The sequence below is a fragment of the Sylvia atricapilla genome, chromosome 19 (assembly GCF_009819655.1).
Source record: "Sylvia atricapilla isolate bSylAtr1 chromosome 19, bSylAtr1.pri, whole genome shotgun sequence".
Taxonomy (NCBI): domain Eukaryota; kingdom Metazoa; phylum Chordata; class Aves; order Passeriformes; family Sylviidae; genus Sylvia; species Sylvia atricapilla.
Window position 1 is genome coordinate 7,040,609 of NC_089158.1, and position 25,145 is coordinate 7,065,753.

At 42.6% G+C, this 25,145-nt stretch overlaps 1 protein-coding gene across 1 annotated transcript in view; it reads right to left on the reverse strand.

The window, feature by feature from the left end:
- The window catches only part of MED27 (mediator complex subunit 27), an 83,563-nt gene extending 77,600 nt beyond the window's left edge, over nt 1-5,963 (reverse strand). Inside the window, exons 1-2 of the mRNA XM_066332795.1 lie at nt 5,748-5,963; nt 3,122-3,266 (exon numbers count right to left, since the gene is read on the reverse strand). Of these exons, the coding sequence (XP_066188892.1) occupies nt 3,122-3,266; nt 5,748-5,953 (351 nt within the window). The 5' untranslated portion in view covers nt 5,954-5,963. The remainder of the gene's footprint in view (nt 1-3,121; nt 3,267-5,747) is intronic.
- Between the last annotated feature and the right edge of the window lie 19,182 nt (nt 5,964-25,145).

Genomic DNA, 25,145 nt, shown 5'->3' on the forward strand with positions numbered 1-25,145 from the left:
CCACTTAGCTGTTACTTGCAATAAAATAAACTTCCTGTGTTTTTCAGCTATGGCTTGGTGAGAGCTGTTAAACACCTGAAAAAGGAAAGTTCCTTTACAGCTGTGTGTGTATGCAATTAATGCATTTGACAAGCTGTTGTGTTCCCAAACAGCTGCTTCCATTACACAGACAACTTTACCATCTGCAAAACTATTGGATAAACTACAGTAAGTAAATATCAGGAGAGCAGGTGCTCATAAATAACAAGCCCTGCCAAGATAACACACTTCTGTAAGGGAAGTTTTCATTCTTCCCACTGGACTTCTTCTTACTCCTGAAGCATTTAAACTTACAATCAGAAATGGAGGGACCACTGTTGTGACTCACAGGAGCAGTAAAAAAAGGTTCAGGGCAAGTATCTGTGAAATCACAATTAAATGCAACTCATCTCTACCGCACTCAGCCAAAGGGGTCAGTAATTTTGCACCTGAAAGTGACTCTTCTCCAAATACACAGCCAAGCACAGCTACAAGTATTAATGATGGTAAATAAACCAAGCCAGAAAGTGTCAGCTTAGTCTCATCTCCTATGTCAACACTCACATCTTAAACTCAGCATTTTCCATTTATGCCTGTGACTATGACCTTCACTCCATTCCACATCCAGCACTGCTACTCAACCCAAAAACTTGTCCATGCATCCAAGACCAGAAAAAAATCAGGCATTTGCTGCACCCAACATCAAAACAAAGCTGCATATAGAAAGAAACAGCTATTCTAACATTCAGTATCTCATGAGCCACAGGACAGTGCTTTGATATACTCAATTTGCTTCTCATAGGTAGCCCAGTTATTACCAACCTTACCTATCATTGTCCTAAAAGTGCCTTTTAACAGTCTCCTCATGTCTTAAGAATAAGCAGAACGCATTGAGACATGCAGCACAATCTGGGCACTCATTTTCCTTGTATTTCGTGAATGTTCTTTTGGAATGGCACCACAGCCCCAGAAGTCTCCTCCCCTGGCAGCCATGGGGCCCTTCATGCCATCAGTAATGCATGAACAATCAAAGGCAGAGGAAAATGCCCTTATCTCAGCTCATCAAAAATACAAGCAGGCAAGCCACCAAGGGGTCACAAATTAAACATTAAATGCAGGCAGACCGAAAGTGTATTGACAGACCATCACTTCAAACCCATCCCTGCAAAGCAGCTGGAAACAAGAGACACATAATAAGAATCGAAGGCAGCCAGAAGAAGTAATGAAATAACTCTTATTCCAGCAGTGTATTTAGCAATGAAGAATTAAGCAGGAATAGAAGGATGTGTGCTGGTAAAGCCAGCAGCTCACACTCTCACACAGGCAACACATTTCCTGCAACTTAGCCAGTGTTTTTCTTTTAGCTCTGTTGTCTCTGACTTCTGTCTCACAGCTAAAATAAAAGGTACTGTTTTTCTCCTGCAACATTTAATTATGAAGATGAGTGCACAGGATACTAAAACTTCCAGCTTTCTGAAATCAGAATCCGGGATTACAAAAAATTGCTCTTCAAAGCTCCGTAACACTCTAAGTTAATAAAAAACTACATCAGAACAGCTCTGTAAAGCTATTTCATTACTGCCTGAGTTTACTCTGATAATGACCTAAAGAAGTAATTAAATCCCTGAAGACTTAACTACCTGACAAGTTTGTAAGTTTTCCTAGTTTTACTTTTGCTGAAAGTAGCAAATTAATTATTTTTTCTTCAGTGCCAATAATCTGTGAACAGCAAGGAACACAAGCGAACATGAAATATTTTCTCAATTACTAAATCTCCACTTAAAAATCTTTCCTGTCCCCCGTTTTCCAATTATACCAAATTTCTCTCAATGCCAAATTCTACTGGTTTTAAAAAACATTAACACTTCTTTGTATTGTGACCCATTATTGTATGAATATTATTGGTATTCATACAAACATTATTGGAGTATCCTATCCTAAATCGGAATAATGTTAGAATGGTTGGCTCAATGTACAACAAGAATTTGCCTACAAAGTATTTGTGTACTCTCAAAGTCTTCCTGGCTCACGTATCATAATAAATAATTTAAAGAGGAATGGTTTCTTTTAATGCTCTACATATTTTCAGATTTATAATTCCTGCTTACTCCTGCTGTCTTGCATAAGGGTATTAAAGGCTACAACTCTGGACACACTTACTACTAATAATTACTGTAACAGAAATTTATCCATCTTTTACATTTCTTAACAGCTTACAGTATTTCAAACGTAATTTTAAAAAAGCTGTTAAAATACTTACTCATCTTAATACTTCTATAAAAAGTAACAGGCATGTTCAAAAAGATCAGGATGGGAACAGGCAACCTGAAACACAACAGTGCTCAGAGGCCAGCAATAACTGCAATGCCACATTTACCTATTGAAGAAAATTAGGAGAGGAAAGGAGTACTTTTGACACACAAGTAGATTGTTCAGAGTAGAAAAGAGAACATACCAATCCAAATCCTACAGATATTCACATACAGGTTTATGAAACTAAAATATGCTGTTGAGAAAGAAGCTTCTTTCAGCAAAACCAATTTTTTTTAAATGTAAAAGACTACATTAATATTATCTGCCTTTCTCTTTTAACATTACTTAAAATTCAATGCCATATATATGAAATGAAAATAGGAGGGATGTCAAAGCTGCTGAATACAAAGCTGCTTTTCAGACCATGGGCAGAAAGTTGTAGGGTAAAGGCTTCAACATTTCTGATGATGGCAACTTCCCTACAGGACTCTTCCCTAGAAATAGTTTGGAGGTGACCTAAGGCGTTGATTCTCTGTTCTAATATCCCACTAAAGTGTTTACTGCCAGATGCAAGGACACAACATACTTTTAATTTACATCTACATAAGATGCTAAAGGGAGTTAATATCCCCTTTGAGATCAAGGGCACGCCTTGGTATCAGAGAAAAGTCTCCTCTTAATTAAAACATGATTTTATCCTTGAAAGTACATTTCGGTACATATTATGCTCCTCAATTCCAAAAAAAAAGTCAGCCCTTTTGCCATCTCCAAACGCTGAGAGCTCTGCTGTTTGGCTACTCCAACATGCAATGGGAATACACACCCACACCACCCAGATGTATTTTGTTACCTTGTTTGACCATTTGTAGGCCTGGAGGAGTTGGCTGTAGAGGGGGGTTTTGTCCTGCACAGGGTCCAGGCTCAGGAGCCCACTGTTGTGCAGGGGATGGTTCTCTGAGGGTTTCCCCACCAGGTTGCTCAGTCGCTCCAGCTCCCTGAAGAAAGCACAAAGGCATTTTTTAGACTCAGATCTGGGAATCGCAGATGTGCAATCCTCCAGCGACAGCAGCATGCACCAACTCTATTTTAGGAGCTAAATGAGTTTTAAATACATCCCAAACTTGATTTAAAACATAATCCCTCTTATTACCCAAACAATCTGAAGCAGGCTGTTGGTTGTTAAGCTCAGTTCTTCTTGGGAGGGAAAGTACAAGTCAAGAGTCTTTGAGAACAACCTGGAAAGAGTTGGACTATGGCAGGTCCTGCTCACAGCCCAGGGCACCTCCTGAGCAAAGCAGCTCCTCAGAAACCACAAAATTCTGACTTCAGCACTGCCTGCAATACTAGAAGTAATTTTTTTAACCACCAAGCAAGCAGATGCTTCATCATTTCATTAGAGAACTCCAAATTAACACTGTCCTTGTATAAATACACACAAGAACTGGCATTAGTCCTAAGCCTGGAGACAATACTGCAAAGGCTGTGATTACTCTAATTAAGTATCAGCCTTCTAGGTTCTCAGTACAAGGAAGGATCTTCTGATTTCCATGAGCAATTTGTATATCTGTAGTGTAAAATACTCAACTGAAGCATAATAAGCACCGTTTTCCCCTGAAAAAAATCCCTCACTGTGAAATGATCTATCATTGCTTCATATCTCATTTGTCAAACACAACATTTAATCATAACAAAAGTTAAGCAATTTTTCAAACTTGCATTAATCAACTGTAGAGGAAAGACTGGCCACTTTGCACAGATATAAAAAGCAGTTTTTCAAGTGACATGACTAATCAAGTGCTTTTCCTTCTGACTGCCCAGTGCTACACCCAAGTCTGAACTTCAGAACCTCCACTAAATTAAATGCAGCACTCAAAAGGCAGCTTAGGAAAACATCTGTAAAGAAAAATCCAAAATATCTGAATTTGCACTTAAGAAAGGTTACAAAAATAAACTCCCAACAATCAGGGAACTGACAGTTAAAAGACTTCCAGACTTCAATACCACGAAACTCTCCTTTATTAATCATCACTCCTTGAAGTTTCCATGGCCTACATTCTTTCCAAGCCTCTGATGCTGTGAACATTTGCAAATCTGCTTAATACTCCTTGACAAAAGAATACAATAAAACAAGTGTGACTAGGCATAATAACTGAGGATTTGCTGAACAAAGATACCAGTCAATATTTTCTCTACATAAAAGTCCACTGCTAATATTAACTTCAGCACAACTTGGAGTATTCCCTTGTTACTTGAATAGGCCAGTTCATGGGGATACCCTGTGCTGGAAGGGACCCACAAGGATCCAAGCCCAACTCCTGAGTTGTTATCTATTATTGTTTGGGAATGAGATTTTTGGGGTTACACCTGATTAATCTTCAGGAGGCCACAGAGCCAGGCAAGAAGGATAACCAAAGGGACAGCTTAGCTTCCACAGAGGGAACTGTGAGGCCTCCTCAACCTGAAAACGAAAAACTAAAGGGATACAACACCTACCCCTAGAGCTGGGTACAGCATCATTCACGAGAAGAGTTATCCACCACCTTTCCCAACAGAAGAGAAGTGGCTAGCAAATTACATTACCATGATCACAGCTAAAAAATCAGCAAGGCCTTTTAATCAATAAGAAAGAAATTCTCGTACACAAGACCCTGAAGCAGAAGATGCTCTGGGAAGGTTAAGTGGACACCTCCCTGGACAGAGCTGATGGCTCCCAGGAGGACACAGGCAAACCCAGCAACCCAGTGCTGGGATCAGCACGGACAATCATTGACTCAGTTAGGTCGGAAAACACATTTATGATCGTTAAATCCAACCACAAACCTCATGTTGCCAAGTCCACCACTAAACCATGTCCCTAGGTGTACACTAAGTATTCAGTTTCTGTGTAGATTTTCAATTTAAATAGACAAAATTGCTGAATGAAACTGCGTGCCAGCCTCTCTCTTCTGCCCAGAACTTTCCTCCACGTCTTCAGCCTCAGCAGTTTGTCTCTACTTCCACAGAACACACCTGCTGATACCAAGCAACTCCATTTACCTGGGAAAACTTTCCAGCCTGACAAGTTTTGGTAATAACGCGATCATTCCTGAACCACTTAGATGCTACTGAATAGTCTGCACCTAGGAAGTGTTGGAATTTTTTTTTAAAAAAACCTTCAAAATACAGAGATAAATCTCCCTGCAGCCAAACACTTTCACCCTGTCAATGCAATCCCACCCACAGCTCCTCCGTGAAAACAAAACGGGAACAAAACCCAGGTAACTATTATGAGCACGTTTAACCCTTTGGAGACTCCGGAGCAGAACATTACGAAAGGGATAACGCGTCTGGTCTTGGGAAGGAGAATAAACATCTGGATTTATTTGCCTAAAGCCTTCCCCTGGAGTGCAAAGGGCCCCGGCGGGCGCTGAGAGGAGCCAGGACACCCGGGACCCGCTCCCTGCCCACAGGGGAACCCCGCCGGGGCCGCGGCTCACCCCAGGTCGCGGCTGACGGAGTGCAGGCTCTCCTGGAAGGCGGCCACGAAGCCCTTCTCGCGGCCTTCCAGGGTCTCCTTGTTGCGCATCCCATCCTTGAGGCAGTCGAAGACCCTGGTGACGCTGGAGCGCAGCGCCTGGATGGCGGCGATGGCCTGGGAGAACGCCTCCAGGTTCACGCCGGGGCTCAGCGCCCCGTCCGCCATCTTGGCCGGCGCCGCCGGCCGCGCGCGCCGCCGCGGTGCACGCCGGGAAATGTAGTCCGGGCGCCTGTGGAGGGGCACAAAGGGATCGCTTAAAAACTTTTATCTTCTTTTCCTGGCCCACCTGCATCAACAAGCGCGGAGTCGGCAAGATTGGGAGAAACCTGTGAAATCATGGGATTAGCTCAGCTGGAGAGAACATGGTGCTAATAACACCAAGGTTGTGGGTTTATGTGTGGGTCATATGCTTGAGCGTTGCGCTTGATGATCCGCGTGTGTCCCTTTCGGCTCAGAGTATTCTGTGAATCTCTAAATCAATTCTAACCATCCACCCAGCACTACTACCCTTAAATCACATCACCCAGTGCCATGTCCAGATGCCTGCAATCACAAAAATTACAGACTCATAGAATCACAAAGTGTCCTGAGTTGGAAGGGACCCAAGGACCATCAAGCCCAGCCCCTGGCCCTGCATGGGCACTCCATCAGTCCCACCATGTCCCTGTTATCCAAACCCTCCTGGAGCTCTGGCAGCCTTGGGGCCGTGCCCATTCCCTGGGGAGCCTGGGCAGTGCCAGCAGCCTCTGGGGGAAGAACCTTTTCCTAAATCAAATCTAAACCTCCCTTGACAGTGCTCTGTATCATCATTCCTTCAGGTCCTGTCGCTGGTCACCAGAGAGAAGTGATCAGTGCCTGCAGCTCCATTTCCCCTCTTGTGGAAGCAGCAGACAAGAATGAGATATTTGTAGGGTTCATTCCCTCCCCTGGATGTTCTGTGGATCTGCAGGGTGTTTCCCAGGCACAGAACCAGAAATAAAACCATTTGGAATGGGAAGCAATCTCCCCAGTCCTGCTGCAATAACTGCACTGAGATGGATGCAGGCAAGAGCACTTCCATCATCCTGATGCTCCTGGGGAGACTGGGATGTGCAGGTCCTGTGTTTCTAGTTCCTGTCTTAGTGATGGAGCCACCTGGTGCAATGAAAGTGTCCCTACCCATGGCAGGGGGTGAAATGAGATGACCTCTAAGGCCCCTTATAACCTAAAACCAGCATGTGATTCTGTGTTTCTATATTTCAGTTGTGATTACTGCTGAAACAAGGCCCTCATTACCCAACCTTTACAAAGCACTGCAAAGTTCAGGAGTGCTTTCACAGCAGTAAACAGTGCTGATTTGATTTTGTAGGAGCTGGTTATGTTTCCTATGCCACTTCCAGCTCTTTTCACCCTCAGAGTGCAGCTAAAATAAATAGAGCTAAAGTAAATGAAGCACTGCATAGGCCAATAGTTGCTCCACACAGAGTAAACTGCAGCACAGGGATGGGTCTTTTGTTTTCTCAGCTTCTGAAGTAAATAACAACCCCTTTCATAAAGGTATTAATTAAATTCAGTAAGCAAAATCCACACAGATCCTTTAGCCACGGGTGATCTTTTTTTTTTTGTATGTAAAATGGAAATGAATACGACAAGGAACAGCTGAGGTGTCAGTGGCCAAGTGAAGCGAAGCTTCGCGCTCCGTTCAGTGACACTTTTCTGTCTGTCAAGTGATGGATTCTGAAAATTGTATCCAATCAATTAAATGTTCTCAGAACACCATGTGAGGTATTGGAAAGTGAAACACTATTACTTAGCATGAAGAATGAGAAAATGAAAAGGCTGCGGTCCCTCTTCTCTTGAGCTTAGGGATGCTGTTCCATCCAAGCGCCGGGGTAAAGCAAACCTGGAAGCAATATAGGCTGAAGCAATGGAGCTCAGCCTACACAGCCAGTGAAATACATAGCAGTGTGCTTCAAAGAATCAGCAACGGACTGAGCACACTTAGTAAGGCAAATAGGAACAAGCTAGGAATAATTCTTTGTGTTAAAAAATACTGAATAAAGAAAAGCAGCCAGAGGCAGAAAGGACAGGAGTATCTCAGCCAGACCAGCAACCTGAACTCTTTATGGATCTGTAATGCTGGTTATTTGAAACATACAATACCTTTCTTTGGACTAAAATAGATTAGTCAAGAAGGTATTGTGTTATAAGGGAATACTTGCAGGCTGAGAGATCATTCCTACATGACATTTTTCTTCCCGCTACAAAGTTCAGATTCTCAGTGCATATTGCAGATGCCTGTAACTTATTTTATGTGTTATCACTTGGACATGGATGGTTCTTTTTCATTTAATAGTTATTATTTTAAAACATATATTTTTACATGTCAACATTGAACTCATTTTATATATCTCCAAGAGCCCTGTCATTGTGGTGCCAAAATGCAAGGAACATTTCTGATCTGATTTCACATCCTACCTGGAACAGTAGAAAATATTTGGCAGTTGTTTTACTATTTTTAAATAAATGACAAAACAGTGGCCTAAAAACAAACCCATAAATATATAAGGAATCATTTGGAACTTGCCCCTGTAGAACAAAGTGCACCGCATAGCTTTGCCTTAGAAACTCAAAGGAGGGCATTCAGAATTTTTTGCTCCAGGGATCTGCTTTTTCTTGCATAAATGAGGAGCCAAGTCCTCCAGAACAGACAACAGGCAATTCAGAGCACTCAGAGCTCCACTGGCTCCGTGGGGAGTTAAGGCAGGCACTGCTTCAACACCTACAGCTAATGGCTGAAGAAGAGAGCAGGAGCTCCTTTTCCTCTTGTTATTCTTCCTCCTGTTTTGCCACATCTAGAAGGAAAAGGCTGCATTATTTTGTGTGCTCATTTGTAGGGCATTGCCGTGCCGATGTTGCTCGTTTCTTTTAAGCAAAATTCCTTAACTGGCAGCTTGCCCAAGCCAAGGCAGTATGTTCACTTCATCTTCATTATAGGTGCATTGTAAGGGGGCATTATGGAGAGAAAATATGTGGAACAGGGATATCTCCAAGGTACCGATAAAAATCTTCTTGCCTTAAAATCATTAATAAAACATAAAAGCAAGAATCCAGCTGATGTTCGGAACATCCAAAAATCTTATTATTTGACAGCTCTTGAGTGGGCTCCTGCAAAATTATCTGGGTGGCTCAATAGAGGCAGGTTCCCACACCTGAGCAGGCAGCAGAACTGGTATCTTTTATCTTCCCCACCAGAAGTTCAAGGACCTGGCGATCTCCCACCAAAAAAAAAACCCAAAAATCCCATTTAAAGCATAGGGGGTATATCCACATGGCACAACTCCGTGTCATGTGGAGAGGTTCAAACAGCAGCCCTGCTCCCTTAGTGCAGCATCCTGCCCACACTAATTAACCCTGTGTCTCAGCCTGGCTAATTAGCTGTGGCAGACCCCTGTGCTAACACGGTGACTCTCCAGCCAGCTCAGTTCTCCCCATCATTGCTGCTCCATGCTGAGCAGAGACACTACGAGATGGGAGAGGGAAAGCTGCTCTGAGCTGCCAGTTCTGGATCTGTTCTGTGGCTAAAGAGAGAATTTCATTTTGGGTGCTGTCAGTCTCGGAACGTACATAAGCTCTGAACTCACTTGGAGAGAAGGGAGGGGTATAAAGTAACAATCCAGCCTGGCATCGCATGCAGCAAGAGAAGTTCAGTTCCCTTCTCAAGCAGAAGCTTGGCTGGGGGAGTGTGTGATTAAGATGAACATTTCATAGCAAAGTATGTTACTCAAATTGCAGCTACTAAGAACCACGTGGGCTGTAATTAATCAGCAACATCAAAGCAAAGGGATGACTTCAGAATCCTTGCAGAGGTACTGTAAACAATTTGTTAGAGACGAAAGTGTCCAATTAAAAATGAGTTCTCATTTAAGAGAAATTAATTTTGTTGTCAGGAGAGACAATTAATGGCCACTATTGGTTTCAAAGCAAGTGCAGATAATCTCTCACAAAACGTCTGAACAGGGCTCAATATTTGAAATAACTTATAACATAAGAAATTATCTTTATCTTCCTCTGACAGAGATAAATGCTGATATTTATTCTATGGCAAGCTGGACTGATATTCATCACCAGAACCTCTTCATTTCTTCATACTTCATTGCTACATTCTTGACAGCACTTCAGATAAATATAATAAACTGATTTTGTTGTTGTTGTTGTCCAAATAATTGTGATGCTCAATAATGCAATTGGCAAGATGTTCTTGCTATTTTTACATTCCTATTAATTTCTTTCAGGTTTTCAGTGTTCAGTTAGCCACAGAGTTTACTACACGATGCATTATTGAAACAGAAGAGAAGCTGAGGGGTTATTGACTCATGTTTGAGGCTTCTGCCAAGAGAAAGGAATGAGTCCTGCCTCCCTTTAGAGAAGGCTGAAATGGCAAGACATTTTCAGATGTGGAGGAGACTTGCTCTTCAGTGCTATTTCTTTCCTATTGTTCCCTGAATCAGAATCCCCCACTATATCCAACAATAGTGAGCAAAAATCTTATCTGAACACTCCTGCCAGAAGAAACAGCGAAATAATGAACTGAGCTGACAATGATGTAGTTATCATCAGATTTCCTGTGGGATGAATAGAGTTAGCTTCCTATTGTTTCATGCTCTCAGGCGACCAGGCTCACATTCAAAAGGATCTTCTCCCACATCATGGTGGATGGAAAATAGACCTGGAGGCCTCCCTGTCCCCTTAGGGGCTCTCTGTCACTATAGGAACTACATTTTTCAGTGGCTATTCAGTAATCCAGAGAGTTTTCTTTCAGTTTATGGTTATGAAGAGTCCCCGTGACACACAGAGAATCCAGATTTGTCTGCAGAACCACCAAGGGCTGGCTGGATTATGACTCTTTGATTCCCTCTTGCCTGATGAAACTGGCACTCTTGATATCAGCTTTGAGAAAATTGAAAGAGATCTGCTGTGGTGTTGTGCTGCTTCTGGAACTTGGTTCCTCAGAGATGTCAACTTAGCACCTTATTCCAGCACCGAATTTACATGAGAAGTGTAAAGCAAAAAACAAAAAGTAAACCATACCCAGCAAGACTCATGGTGTTATTTTATGCATGAGGAATTCTGTCCCAAAATATGTCAAATTTTACTTGCAAAAATAAAAGGCTGCTGTTTTATTCTGTATGTGTGCAATCTGCAGAGAACTCAGTTACTTCTTTTCTTTAAACATTCAGTGATCAAATGGGGAATCTGCTGTAAAAACCAAATGGGAAGAAAGTACCATTATTTAAAGGCTACAGAACTGCTTAAAATTAGAGCTGTGAAGGCACCAAAAAATACCAGAAATCACAGATGGTTTGCAGATAAATTCACATTGCATTTAGTCCACTCAACATCTAAAAAAAACCCCTATGCTTTTGCCTTGCTTTTCAGTCTATCTGTTGATGCCTGCTCAAAACGTACTTTCTTTAAATTGGGCTTTGACTCGTGTTCTGTTGCCCTACACAGTCAGATCCCAGTCATTTTGAAAAATCTGCACAAATATGTATTTTTAAATGATGTCATTAAAATTTAATCTATTCTGCATATTTGCAAAATCACAACTATCCTGAGCAGGTTAAATAAGACATTAGCAGGGATGAAATAGTAGCAAGAACAGACAAGTAGCTCTGCAATATGCAAGTGGCTGAGACAGAATGACCCAGTTGTTTCTTCTTGTCTATACTGATGATTCTGCAGTATTAGAGTCAGTTAAACATTATTTTCCCCACCTAAACACTGCAGGATCAGGCTTTTACATAATTCTGGGATATTTGTGTATTCTGTAATTTAACTAGTTAAAGCCTTTTTTTTTTTTTTTTTAATAATGCCTGGGCCATATTTTCAAATGCTCTCTCTTGTCCCCTGGGTTTTCCTTCTGATACTGGCTTGCTTTGGGGAAAATTCCGCTTCCATTATCATGAAAGATCAGGATTTGGCACAATCATTCCAGCCTCACTGCCTAGCAGCAGTCAGCAGAATTTGTTGAATACATAATGCTCCAATTCTCCTCCTTTACCAGGTTCTTGTGCAGGGATTTTGCAGCAGGCGAGGGGAAGCTCAGAGCGTGATGGTCGTTCAATACCTGCCTGAGACATCCAGGAGTTCTTGCTCTTCACTGCACAGGCACAGGGAAGTTTTAGATGGCCCTGTCCCCACTGTTAAGAGAGTAAATAGGATAAAGTTTGTGGTACAGTATATGGCATTTCTTCTTGCCAGGAGCAAACTCTCAGACCTGCAGCCTGGAATAGCCGAGGCTGCTTTTCCCCCCGGCTCATTAAAAAGCCTGACACACTAAAAATCCCTGAGACAAGTTCAGAGAGTTCTCAAGTCCCTGATTAGTAAATATTATTTGTGCAAAATGTAATCTCAGGACAATAAGGCCTGACACAAACCAGATTCAGGCATGTTTGGCAAACCTCAGCTTTATTCCTTCTAAATACAAATGCAGCATGCCAAGCAGCAATCCTCTAACTCCTGAGCTTAGCTTTCCCCATTCCACCAGCCACTTGCCAAGAGTCATTTGCTCCAGTACTTCTCACAAAAGCCAAGCTACTTCTCATAACTCTCCATCCTAATTAAGCTACTTGCTGGCTTTTATAATCACCTCTCCATACACCAATCAATCTCAGCAGGATTTTTAACAGATGAAACTTGGCTGATTTTCCCTTAAAGCACCAAGCATCCTGAAACAATAAGGTCTGGGTTTTTTTCTCTTTACTGCTTTTCTTGCAGGCCCTTTTTCTTCTCCACCTGTCAGAAGGGGAGGCCAACAACAAAAATAAATATAGTCAAGTATGCTTGAGGATGAATGAGGGCATAGAAACCTGCTTTTTTCCAGACAAGTCAAGCAGTTCTAGCAACTGCACAGACCGGTATTTTCTTCAAGCTATTCCACACTCATTGTTGTTCATCAACCCATCAAAGAGGACAGGCAGCCAAACTTTTAAACAGATATCCAGACAAAACAGTCAGAATAAAGCAAAGTTCTGGGATATTCAGAAGTTTAGCATTTCAGAAATTCAGTACTTCATCTTGACCTTTACTCAGGAGAGCAGCTTGAACTAAACTTGGAGTACATACAAAGGGAGTTTTCAATCGATAAGCCCTTCTACAGCACCGCTGCCTGCTTCAAGACCCTAATCTGGAATCTGCAGGGCATCTAAACAGAGCTCAGTTCACAGAGTCTACAACCAAGAGAGCATTGCCTCTGGAGGGGGTTTTAAGGGGAACACAAATATCCAAACAGTGCACAGAGCATCCACAAGTCACTGCGGCACTCAACATGTTACCAGGACCCAACTGACACTGCTCGAATTGCCACTGGACTGGATTTACCCAGAAGCTTCCAACCCCTCAGAAAACATCCGACATGAGGGGAAGATAAAAGTTAACCAATTTGATGGCAAAGGCAGCAGAGTGTTCCTTGCTGTCTCATAATGAAAGGGACATCGACACTTGGAGATAACGGAGGCCCCAGATGATGTGGAAACAAACTGGCTTCAAACAAAAACCTGGCTTCATTTTGTCAGGACAGAACTGGAGCAGATGCCCTCACAGTGGGGCCACAGAGCTTCCAGCACCCCCAGCCAGGGTCAGTCCTTTTGGGTCTTGCCCCGCCAAGAGCAGCAAACCCAAAAGCCACACGCAGGGTTGTACGCTGTCGGTGTCTGCCTGCTGCCACTCCTCTGTGCCAGCTGACAGTGTCCACAGGGCTGGGATGTGTGGCGTGGGCAGTGGATGCAGAATGGATTGGATTGTTTCCAAAGGCTATTATCTGAAAAAGACTTTGCTTTATGCTTGGGCCAATATGGTAAACTGCATCCAGTTAGCTCAGGGAAAGGTCAGACATATTTTAAAGCAAAGAAAGGCCATCTCTGGCAGGTGTATCCAATTCAGAGAGATATATTATCCCCAGAGGAACATGAGAAAAAAAAATCCTTATTTATTTTATTTCTGCATATTCCACTTAGAGTTACCCTGGTGCATCCATGATATGGAATTGAGAAATGTTTTCAAGCAGAATGCAGCCAGTCTTTCCTAAAAATGAGACATTGTTTGTCTAAACAGACAATCACTTACTGGAATTTGCAGATCTAATTCCGTACTTCAGTATTTAAGGCCTCCAAAAAAAGTGACATCCATCTTCCCTCTTATAAAAAAAAAAAGAAAAAAAAAGAAAGATTTTCCTTCTATCTAGAGATTATTTAGTGCTCTGTTATTGACGCTGCTTCTATTGAAAGATTTAAAGATAAAAATGCAGTGTATTCAAGTAGTGATCATTTTTCATCGTCACTTAGTGACAGAACGGCCTGTAGTCAATTCCAACAGATTTATCTTTTCTGCTATTGATCCTGTGTGGGGCTGAGCTGTGCACAGGGACTTGGCTGTGGCGCTTCAGAACTGCAGCAAGAAATGCAAAAGGAGTGGACAAGAGAGGTGCCAAGAAGTCTTGTTTTCATTCTCAAGCTGTTTAATTATTTCCCTCTAAGTGGTGAGACAGGCTGCTAGAAGATAACTTGTGTGTAGACATATGGCACTTCTTGATGGACAAAGGGAACAGCCCATAAATGCTATTTCTCCATGTAGCTCAGTCTACAATGTGTTCCAGAGCTGAGTTCAAGACATTGGATGCAAATCAAAACTTCAGGTACTGGAGGGACAGATGTTTTGTGAAAAGTAGGAACTGCCAGTCAAGTTCCTAAAGCAAACCTCCCATGACCTCCCATGGTGAAGATGCTCTCTTGTGCTCTCATGAGGATTCCCATCACATCACGGAAAGAGTCTTTCTGCTTTTTGAAGCCCAAAGGGAATGGAGAGTATTATCCTGAGACTCTGGAGCACTCCAGCCTCCAAAGTTCCATGACTAATTTTTATACTTAAGACACAGAGATTAATTCTGGTCACCTTCTGAGTCTAGAGAGAAGCTGAAAGGGAAAATAATAACAAGACATTTAGATGCAAGGTAGAACCTGCATCTTCTCAAACAGTTCAATACTGGATCCCAGACTATCTACGATTTTAAACAGAGCCAGATTTCTATATGTGCTCTTCTTCACTTAAGCCAAATACATCGGTAAATGCTGATACAGAGGCTGTGAATTTGATGGCTGAATAATGTTTGAATCCTTCAGAGACCAAGAAAGCTTTCTCTAGAAGCTGTCATGCACCTCCTGATGGATCACCGCTCACAAACCATAAAGGCACTTAATGCTGGGAGCAGGCAGAACCAGATCTCCAGCTTCCTACAGCAGCTGTCCTGTCATGGAGCTAAAAGATAATTTTGGGCTTGTTTCCCTTATCAGGTACTGGCTGAAATGTGACCCAAACACCTTGAGAGTTCCTATACATCAGGTGTAAGTTTTAAATATAAGCTGGAAAAGAGACACACAACTCAAGTGAATGAACAGACAATGGTGCCTCTGTGCCATTTGCAGCTTTCTTATCCTGGTGATGCCATTTATCCACAGTTCCCACCATGACTTTGTGTCTGTTTTTTAGATATTTTTCACATGGCTTAGGAAACCCAAGCACTGGCTTGAACAAGGAAAACTGTTCCAGTCCTTGTGGCTGGAGACACCCAGCAGATTAATTCAGACAACATCAAAACCCCCAAACATTGCAACTGCAGGGACTATGTCAAGATGAAAATCACAGACACTATTCTGGAGGCAATGACTTAACCAAACTATACAAATAAAACACATACACAGGTTCACCTCCTGTATGAGCCTGACAATGTTCTAGCCCTTCTCTCCTCCCTTGTTAATCATGAGCTTCTGAGGTTCATTTTCTAATCACTTCTGTGGAAGACGTTCTTCTACAGACACCTAATCTTGCACTCCTCTGCAGCTCTGGCTGCCTTGTCATTTCCTGATCCAAATCCTTTTGATTAATCATCTCTGAGCAGGTTTATCAGTCTGTTCTGAAGCCTGCACACAGGAACATACATGTTCAGCAGATATTTCCTCCCTAACTGCTACACTATTTTGGAGAAGTGTTCCAAACTGTGCCAGCTAACTCTTGCTATTTGCAGACATGGGAGATGGGATTCTAAGCCATGAGCACTTGCCAAAGAAGCTATATGGGTATACTAGCAAAAGGATATTTCTCCTACTGTATAGCTCATTCCTGCTCTTCAAATAAACTGTACGAGTAGAAAGACTTCCACTGCCTCAGCAGAAGGGTTTTGTTGATAGATAATTTCACCTCTTTCACTGCAAACCAATGTAGCAGTGATAATGCAACTTTTGACCAGAGTGAGTTGTTTTCTCCTCAGTATTCACAGCTGCCAGAGAAGGAATATGATCATTGTCTTAAGAATAACAAGTGGCTTCATTTTCTCCCCCAAAATAACCTGCACCTTAGATCCATTCTGAATTCTTTCTCTTGCAAGGCTTTCCTGCACAGGGAACAACATTAAACAAATTAGCAAATTACTCTCTCTGCAAGAGCCAGGTCATATTTCATCATTAGAGAAGGAGTCTGATTTTGGTTGGGTGAAAATAAATCCACACTAACACCATTTGCTATCATTCATGTCTCAACATTTCCCCTCAAAATAGTTTCATTTTGTTATATTTAATGCTTCAGCATTACATCCTAAAATAATGCCAATAATTACAAATCTCACTGTTTTATTTTAGGCACTGTTCTCCTGAAGTGACAGAAGCACACAGATTGAAAATGTTGCTGAAAGATTGCTGGAAGAGAGGAAAAACACATCCAAGCTTTGCCTAAGTGGTAAAAAGGAAAGAGATGCTCTTTGGACACACTTTAGGAGATAAAAAAGTTTGTACTCTTCGTCATTTGCTTAAAGGCTGAAGAGAATTTTGGGACAGCAAACGGAAGCACTGCAGTGTCGTGGGTTCGTGGTGCAATATTTTGGTCCTTGTGGGATGTTACACTGCAATATTGAAATGAAGGATCATCCTCTGAAGTCTGCAATCTGGTGCCCCTCTCTGGCTGTCATACCTAATTCTAGGCAGAAGAAACCCAATAAGGGATATCGATCAAACTGTCTGATGTGTCAGTTAAAAAACAGCCCCTTCATATGTAAACAAAAAACTAGGCAGAGCAAAAAAGAAATAAATTCAGAAACCTTCTCTTCTTCAAGTTATTAAAGCTCTTTCTGTTGCTATACAATGAGAATCTTTGTATAAGTTTTATGAACCCTATCACTGATCTATTCATTTTCTAATGCCTGAAAAATTACAGATCTTCTGCCTCTTGAATGAAAAAGCGAAGCCCTTTACAAGCCTATTAGGAAAACAATATTTACAACAAAGCACCAAAGAAAACTCTGCCATTAAATTTTACAGCAATTTCCTTGGAAGAGTCCTTTCCACTGAGAACAGCTGGACTTAATTGCAGATGAGCTGACTGAAGGAAGTGCATCTGATTGCAGATGTAATAAAATTCATGCTTGACACCTTAATTTTTTAAAATATATGTTGGCCACCATCAAATCACTGCATTTGCTGGTTTGCAGGCTGAATCTATCAAAGTTTTGGCAGGAGAATAGACAGGGAACGGAAAAGCTTGTGGAGGCCTTCAAAGCCTGGTGCTTAAGACACAGCTTTTTAATGCTATTGATTCCTAACAATCAATATTTTTTTCAATAAGAAGGTCTCATATTACCCCTTTTCCCAACCACCCTTCACAATGAACTTAGTTAGGATGAAAAAGCACTTAATGGCTTTCTTTTGAGATTTTTTTTTTCTTCCATGTTCATTGCAGTCTCTTCTCCCTTACAAAGTTCACCTTGCTCAGCCCTTCTGGTTGATGCTACATGGTTGTGGCGTGGTTGACCAGATATTTTCCAGCATAACAACCTGCCATGAGGTTAATCTTTGACCCAAAGAGTTAATTTCTTTCAAATAAAAGACATTGCAACCACATCAACCTCTAGCCTTTAAGGTTATTTGCTTAGAATCCACCATAAAATCAAAGAGCTTGTTCTTCTTCCTCTCCTTCCCTGTTGAAATTCTACGGATAATTTAATTCTCAATGAGTTTCACAGACAAGGTTTTTAAGTATCTTTCTACCATTAAATTTGAACCAAAACAGTTATTTCTATTAGGAGTTTTTACAGTGACCTTCCAAAAAGTAGGGTCGGTCACCTTCTGTTGTGCATCACGAGGGTGTGGAAATTGCTTCGAGAGGGAGCAGGGGGAGCAGGAACTGTGCTTGCTGCCACTTGAGATTGCCCAGGAACTGAGTTGCATTGCTGACTAATTGCAGGCAGATTGCTTCTGCTGGAATATATTGAGTGAACAGCAGCAGCAGTGCTTGCTTGGAGAGCAGAAAGTTTAACAAGGATGGAATAAACACTAAATGCTGCCTGAATCCTCCTGCAGTGGGGGTATATAATGCCTTCCCTCGTCAGTCTGGGATATGGGAATGTGCCATCTGCCCAGTTGTTCTATTTTCTGCTGAAGAAAGTATTGGGTTACTCCTCCACTTCTCTCCTGTTTCCTGACCTAACAGGATTATTCCTGGATAAAAACATACATTTCAGTGAAAGGAAAACAGTTGTATTTTATCCCTGTGTTATGAGCTGAAGCTGATAATCAGGACTCATTACAAACGGAGGCTATTTCTCATGCCTGGGGGTTTTTTGTTTGCAGAGTAACACTGCGTGGGCATCCCAACACTTCAAAACCAACCTGCTGCTCCTCAGGTACCTAGCATGCCACTAATAAGAGCTTCATGAATGTTGCAGAATCTATAATAAGAAACTTAATTTTTTTAAAAGGAATAGCATTCACTGCTTGTCTCTGTAAGTGGCTGTTTAACCAGGCCTGCCAAACATTGCAGATGTACACACAACTGCATTTTAATCAACCACAAAAACACTCTGTAGCATAAGTAGTTAGGCAGCTATGCCCACAAGAGCACAGGTAAGTGGGCTAGTAAATATTTAATCATTTATTGTTGCATGGGATAGTAAACATGAATATTTAGTATAATATTTACTTACATTTATATCCCATGTTTAGAATAATATTATGTTTAAGGACAAGTATACATTCAGATGTTTGGTCTGGTAATACCACTTGTAGACACCTGCTTAGGTAAGTTAGTTAAATACTGTCATGATGCAGGCAAGAAAAGGAAAGGATTAATTTATAAGATAGACACAGGCACAGAGCTATATACATATTTAACCTTCTTTATGGAGTAATTGCACGGTGACAAACAAATGCAATGTACACACCAGAATCTCTTTGCAAGGTGGTAGATGTTGGGCTTTTAACATCAGACTCGGCACCTGGCAGGGAATGACCTTGGGGGGTTGCATTACAAAATGCTGGACTGGCATGAGGGCAGTTTTCCAATGAACACAGCATGAAGTGCAAATGTCACTCCCCCAAGGCACAGCCCCAAGCACAGACAGACCTCATGCCTTTCTTAGAGAGTAAAATGGAGGCACTGGTGGTTCTTTAGGGAAATGCAGGATCCAATCACTCCAAAGGAAAAGATTCCTTACCAAAAGCCCTGGAAGTGCACCAGCTCCCTGGCAGGACTGCGACTCATCCTCCATCAGGCTGGCTTTTGCCTCCGTCCTGAAATAGAGGTGGCATCCAGCTTCACACATTAATATTTACTGCAGCTTGCAGTGCAGCAATAGTCCTATCTCAGAGCTGACTCTATTACAGAAAAGACCTGCATTATAGCAAGAGGTGGCCCTTTAGAGGGATTTGGGTTTTCTGCCTGATCACACATTTTGGACTCCTGAGTCTCTATATACATTGAAAATTTCCTGTTACAGCCACCTTGCATTCATGATGACAGACAGCCTTTCTCTTCAGCTGCAGGCCTTCTGAAAGAGTTCCTTAAGGTCTTTTTTTATTTATGAACTAAATGAGACTTCTTGTAAAATATATATCTGTATGTGGATGCACAGACTTGGGTACTAGTTAGTGCTATTTATATTGGACCCCTGACCAAAGCCACATCATCAGCTTGACCAGAATATTTTCTGCAAAGTAGAGAAGTCATCTGAGGACCAGTAAAAAGCATTTAATCATTATTTCATGGGCTTACAGATGGCCCCTGTTATTCAGGACTGGTTTCACAACCATGACCTCAGCGAGATGTGGCGTGGCAGTGGGTCTGCTCTTAGGGGATACAAGTTGTCTGTTGTACAAACAACATTGTCACTGCTGATATCTCTGCCAGAAGGACCTGTGTGCAGCACTGGGGTTTGTTGCCTTTTTCCTTAGCATGCACTGCCTTTTTAGCAATATGCCTGCTGAATATTAACCACCCTAACGATCCCAGCGCAGCTCCACAGCACTGCTGCTGCCTTTAGTTCTGGCTGAAGTGATTTTCTGCTTTTGTAGCAGTTTCAGTAGAGGGGCCAAGGACTGGCAGAACTACAGCAGCTGAGCAACCTTCCTCCTCTTCACAGGCAGCTCACAGCCAGGCACCAGTGCTGACGCACAGGGCAAAGAGATGCTCTGTCCTCTCAGGCTTTTTTGCCAAGGGCATGTGGTGGTAGGACAAGGGAAATGGCTTTAAACTGGAAGAGAGTAGGTTTAGATTAGATATCAGGAGGAAATTCTTCCCTGGGAGGGTGGTGAAGGCCTGGCACACGTTGCCCAGAGAAGCTGTGGCTGCCCCAGCCGTGGAAGTGTCCAAGGCCAGGTTGGAGCAGCCTGGTTGAGTGGAAGGTGTCCTTGCCCATGGCAGGGGGTTGGCATGAGATGATCTTTGAGGTCCCTTCCAAGCCAACTCTGTGTCTATGATTCTATGACTGACACACCCTCCTCTGGCTGCAGCTGGACTGGCTGATGTGGTGGCTCTGTTTGGATGCCCATCACTGCTCTCCCCTCTGTGTTCCAGCCTGGCTGGGTTACTTGGGGCAAGGGCATCCAGGGGAACTGACCCAGCCAAGACCCTCCCAAAACAGGGTCTGCTCTCTCTCTGACCTGCCCCCAGCCTCTCTGCAGGCACACTTCATTTTTCATTGACTGCCTGGTAGCATTGTGCCTGACTTCATTGAGAGGCTTTTAAAATCTTCAGTTTTGCTATTAGTATTGATTACCTTTGTCCTCTTAGCAGGCTATTCTTTTTTTTTTTTTTTTTTTTTTTTGGTCTCCTGGCTTGTTGCATCATCAGGTTCTATATTGCTCTTTAGGGTCCTTTCCATGGATTTATAAGTGTGTATACAGCTGGGGACAGCTCTGGGAAGAGATGCTAATCTTCTGAACAAACCCCCCCAGGCCATCTTTCAGTGTCTAGGAGACAATTCACAATGAGAAAGAGGACTAACAATCTGATCATTGCATCTGGGCAAAAAGGAAAGAAGAAAGAAGAAAAAGAGAAAAGAGGGAGAGTTGCTCTTCCAAAGGGAGAGAATGAGTATTCAGTAACTTAGTGAGCCAGTGCACCAACTTCATCCCTGCAGCCATAGGTTCTGAGCTTAAAAATACAGGAGTAGTAATTAATAGTTTGCATGCACTTACATAGCATTTTTGCAGATTAACCTTGCCACCAAAATTTCACCTAAATCTAAATGCAGCCATTTCTGGAGTGGAAAACAGTGGGAGTTTAATAATGCATAGAAACCCCATGCAAGAAATCAAGTCAGGAACACTATACAGACATAAAAATGCAGGGGCAACGTTCATAGTGAAAGAACTCAGCTACTCAGGCTGAAATTGCTTTGTTCTGTCCAGCTAATAACCTGCCTTACAAAGCTGTTGCTGAATTGTTAAAATATTACAAGTAGGTGTTACAAGTACACTTCAGTTCCATATCTCATCTCACAGCCAGCATCTCCCAGAGAGTGGTGCCTCCAATCAAATCCCCCTGCATTAATCTGATATTTATTCTGAGAAAACAGAGCTTCTGAGCCACCCAAACAATGTTTTGCAGCACAGAAGGTTTCCATTGACATCTGTCCTCCAGCCACTGACCCAGCACTCCGGTGAGTTGTGAGAACAGCAAATATCACTTTGCAAAGTGATTGGTGGCCTCATCCTCATCCACTGGGAATGCATCCATTGCACAGTTTAGCCTGGATGTCAGAGAGGTACTGCAGGCAAGAGAGCTGCCTCAGAAACTGGTGGTAGTTATTCTGCTTGCCCTGTTGTTGAAAGTCTCCTTTGCCATCTCTATTTTTCGTTCGGTGTCCCCAGTCCCCAGCACTGTTTGGTTGTCCAATGGAAAGGAGATCAGGAGTCATTTTTAGCCTCTTCCTTGGGTGCTTGTGCCTGGGGTTTGACGTTGAGCTGCCTCCTCCCCACCAGCTCAGCTTATCCCCATGCCTGTAACTACAGACCACGAGCAGCAGCACACACCTCACCCTCCTGCTGCATGGAGAAGTCCTGTGACATCTGCATCTGGAGATGTTGCTGATGTACAGCGAGCTCAGCTCATGGAAGAGGGAGAAAATACTCCTTAGGGGGGGTGTTCACTCATTAGCTGACCCCAGGTATTCCTTAATTGGACTCTGCTTCCCTCAAAATTCTCTCTTGAGGGTTGAGCTCTAATCAAATTAATTTGTCTCTTGGCCGGTGAGGAATAACAGTAAATCTGAAGTCCCTGAAGGCGTATGGAAATTGGCCCACGTGAACCATATAATTTTTAAATATGAAGGAGAAAACAGATTTGCAAAAGAAGTTTCTTAGCTGAGAAAATAAGCTGTAACAGAGAGCACAGCAAAAGGGAGAAAGTAGCCAGGAGAATACTGCAACACAGCTGGAACACAAGGTTTTGTCTGAGAAAAGCACTTTCTTTTATTTTACCAGAAAGGCATTTCACTCTGAAAATGAAATCCAGACAGGATCTTACTGAAGGTCCACATCTTATTTTCAATAAATGATGAACCTTCATGTCCCATGAAATATGAAAGTATAAAGCTGCATTTCTATTATAGTCAGCAAAGGTAGGGGGTTTTTTGTTCCCTTTTGTTTAAATATATTCATTATCAAAGGTGTAGTGCCCTTGAGAAGCTGAGACAGTTGCTTGTATTGCTGTGCAAGGAATTTGAGAGACTTGGTAAAGTTTTTATGAACAGTGATGCAGAGATGTGTAGTGTGTCTTTCAAGACCCCTGATCCATCCATCCAGAGCTGACACTTGAGCTGTTAAGAGACATCCTTGTCAAACCACTTACATATTGCATATACAATGAGATAGCCCTTCATTTCTAGCACACCAGTTGCAGGAAGGTAGAATTTAAAGCAGAAGGGCTCCAGACCTCTTAGTTCAGATTCTTGTGGCTCCAAGCATGGAAATCACATTGCCAATAATGAAAGGTCAGTATCTGAATGCACAGTTCATGAGAAAGCATGAAAATATTTTGGTGAAAAAGAACCTGTGCTTCAGAATTTGTCAGTGTGCCACAAACCTGAGGGGTATGGAGGGACAAGGCTTGATTGGAATGCAGGTTATCCCTGTACATCCTTTTGTCCTGCAGTTAGCAATGACACTGAAAAACAAACCCACCTGCATGTACCATATACACTTACAATACAAAAGAGAGGGGAAACTATCTCAAAGGGTTGGTTTCTAAAAGTCAGTGAGAAAAATAAGATTCAGTTCAGCCCTTAGATACACACCAATGGCTTCATGATTCCTCTCTACCTTTTACATCTCTTACTTTCACTATGATTTTATTTTAGCAACACTTTTCTACCTTCTCCCTGTCCTTTAGACACACTGGCTGCTATTTCATGTAAGATTTCCACTTTCAATTTGTGTGATACCCTCACAGATGGTTCAAAATCAGAGAGAATTACTTATCTTCTCAAAAAGTAACAATGGTTGCTATTAACCAGATTTTGGTCTCTGCAGTGCCATTGGGAAAAGGTGACTCAAGTGACTCCAGTTGTAACCCAGGAACTGAAACAACCAGAAATCATTCAGTAAGTTAACAGGAGGCTTTCTCCTCTGGCTGTGTATTTCCAAGGAAAGTGCAGGCACAATCATGCTGGGTATTAAAGGAGATCCATTTTATGCCAGTTTTTGTCCGTGACAATCTCATCAGCAGCCATAGAAAACGATATGAAAAGTCTGAGGATGGATGTTAACAATTCATTTCCTAAATTTCCATAGTTAATGTTAACTTAATAACTTCCATGTCGTACCAGCTTGACTGTGCCCGCTGGAGTTCACTGCTTAAAGAGTTCTCCCTGTAAGGAAAATGTACCAGGGGCATCATCTGGACCAGCTCATTCACTGCCAGGAACTCGGATGATTTCTTAGAATAACGATCTAGGCAGCTTTTTTTACAAATCACTGCAAGTTCAGCTCCTGTGAAAAAGGATTTCTGAGGAAGAACTCGTGGGCACAGCACGTTTAGAGGCAAGCAGGAGTTGAAGATTCCCCTCTGCTTCCACGGGAATGGTGCCTTTCCCAAGGCACCTCTCAGAGCAGCAGAAATCCTGCACGACATCAGCTCAGTCTTACCCAGGGAGGCTCCAAAGGCTGCTCCAGCAGGTGGAAATCTTTAGAGGTGCTTTATAAATATGCCCACTCTTACAGCAGGTGCCACATCCCGGTCCACCAAGGAATTTTTCTGCATCTGTTCCACGGAGAGATCTGTGCAAGGCTGAAGGTCACAGCTCTGAGGAGTCCTTGTGTTAAGTGACCTCAGCTGGCTGGGATGTGGTCCTGGCTAATGTCTAATGGGTTTCATATGACTCAGGTTTTTCTCCTTTGTCCTTCCTTCTCCTTGCCCAGCATTTTGCTAGTTAGTGGTTGTGCAGCAACAGCTGCAAAGTACCCTTTAAAGGCAAATTATTATTAACATTGCTTTGCCAAATTGGCACAAACTATTGAACAAGGAGTCACGGAGTGGTTTGGGTTGGGAAGGACCTTAATGATCATCTAGTTCCAAACCCCCCGCCATGGGTAGGAACATATTCTTCCAAGCATCATTCCTCCAAGCAGCCTGCTCACTGCAACGCATTTTTAACTCCAAACACTTTTTTTTTTTTTTTTTTAATCCTAGAAGAGGCTGAAAGACAAGAGCTCTGCTGGCTGCAGCAGTGCCCAGCACAGCCCCGGCCAGCCCCGCTCCTCTCCCCCAGCGCTGCCAAAAAGCGCCGGAGGAAAGCTGCGGTAAGAGAGCGATGCTCTGCGATGTGGCAGCTCCGGAGGTGCCAAGCGGAGCTAATGCTCCGGAGCGATACTAGAGGGCACTGTAAACCTGGCAGTTTTTTTGGCTGCCGAATGGGACGAAGCAAAAAATTGAAGTGTTTGCTATATGCGCTCGTCAAAGCTCTCCTGGTATTTAGTGCAAAATTAGTGCTAACCCCCGGGTCCTGAGCAAATTAATTTGTGGAATTACATTCTGCTGTCGTAGATCCCCCTTACAG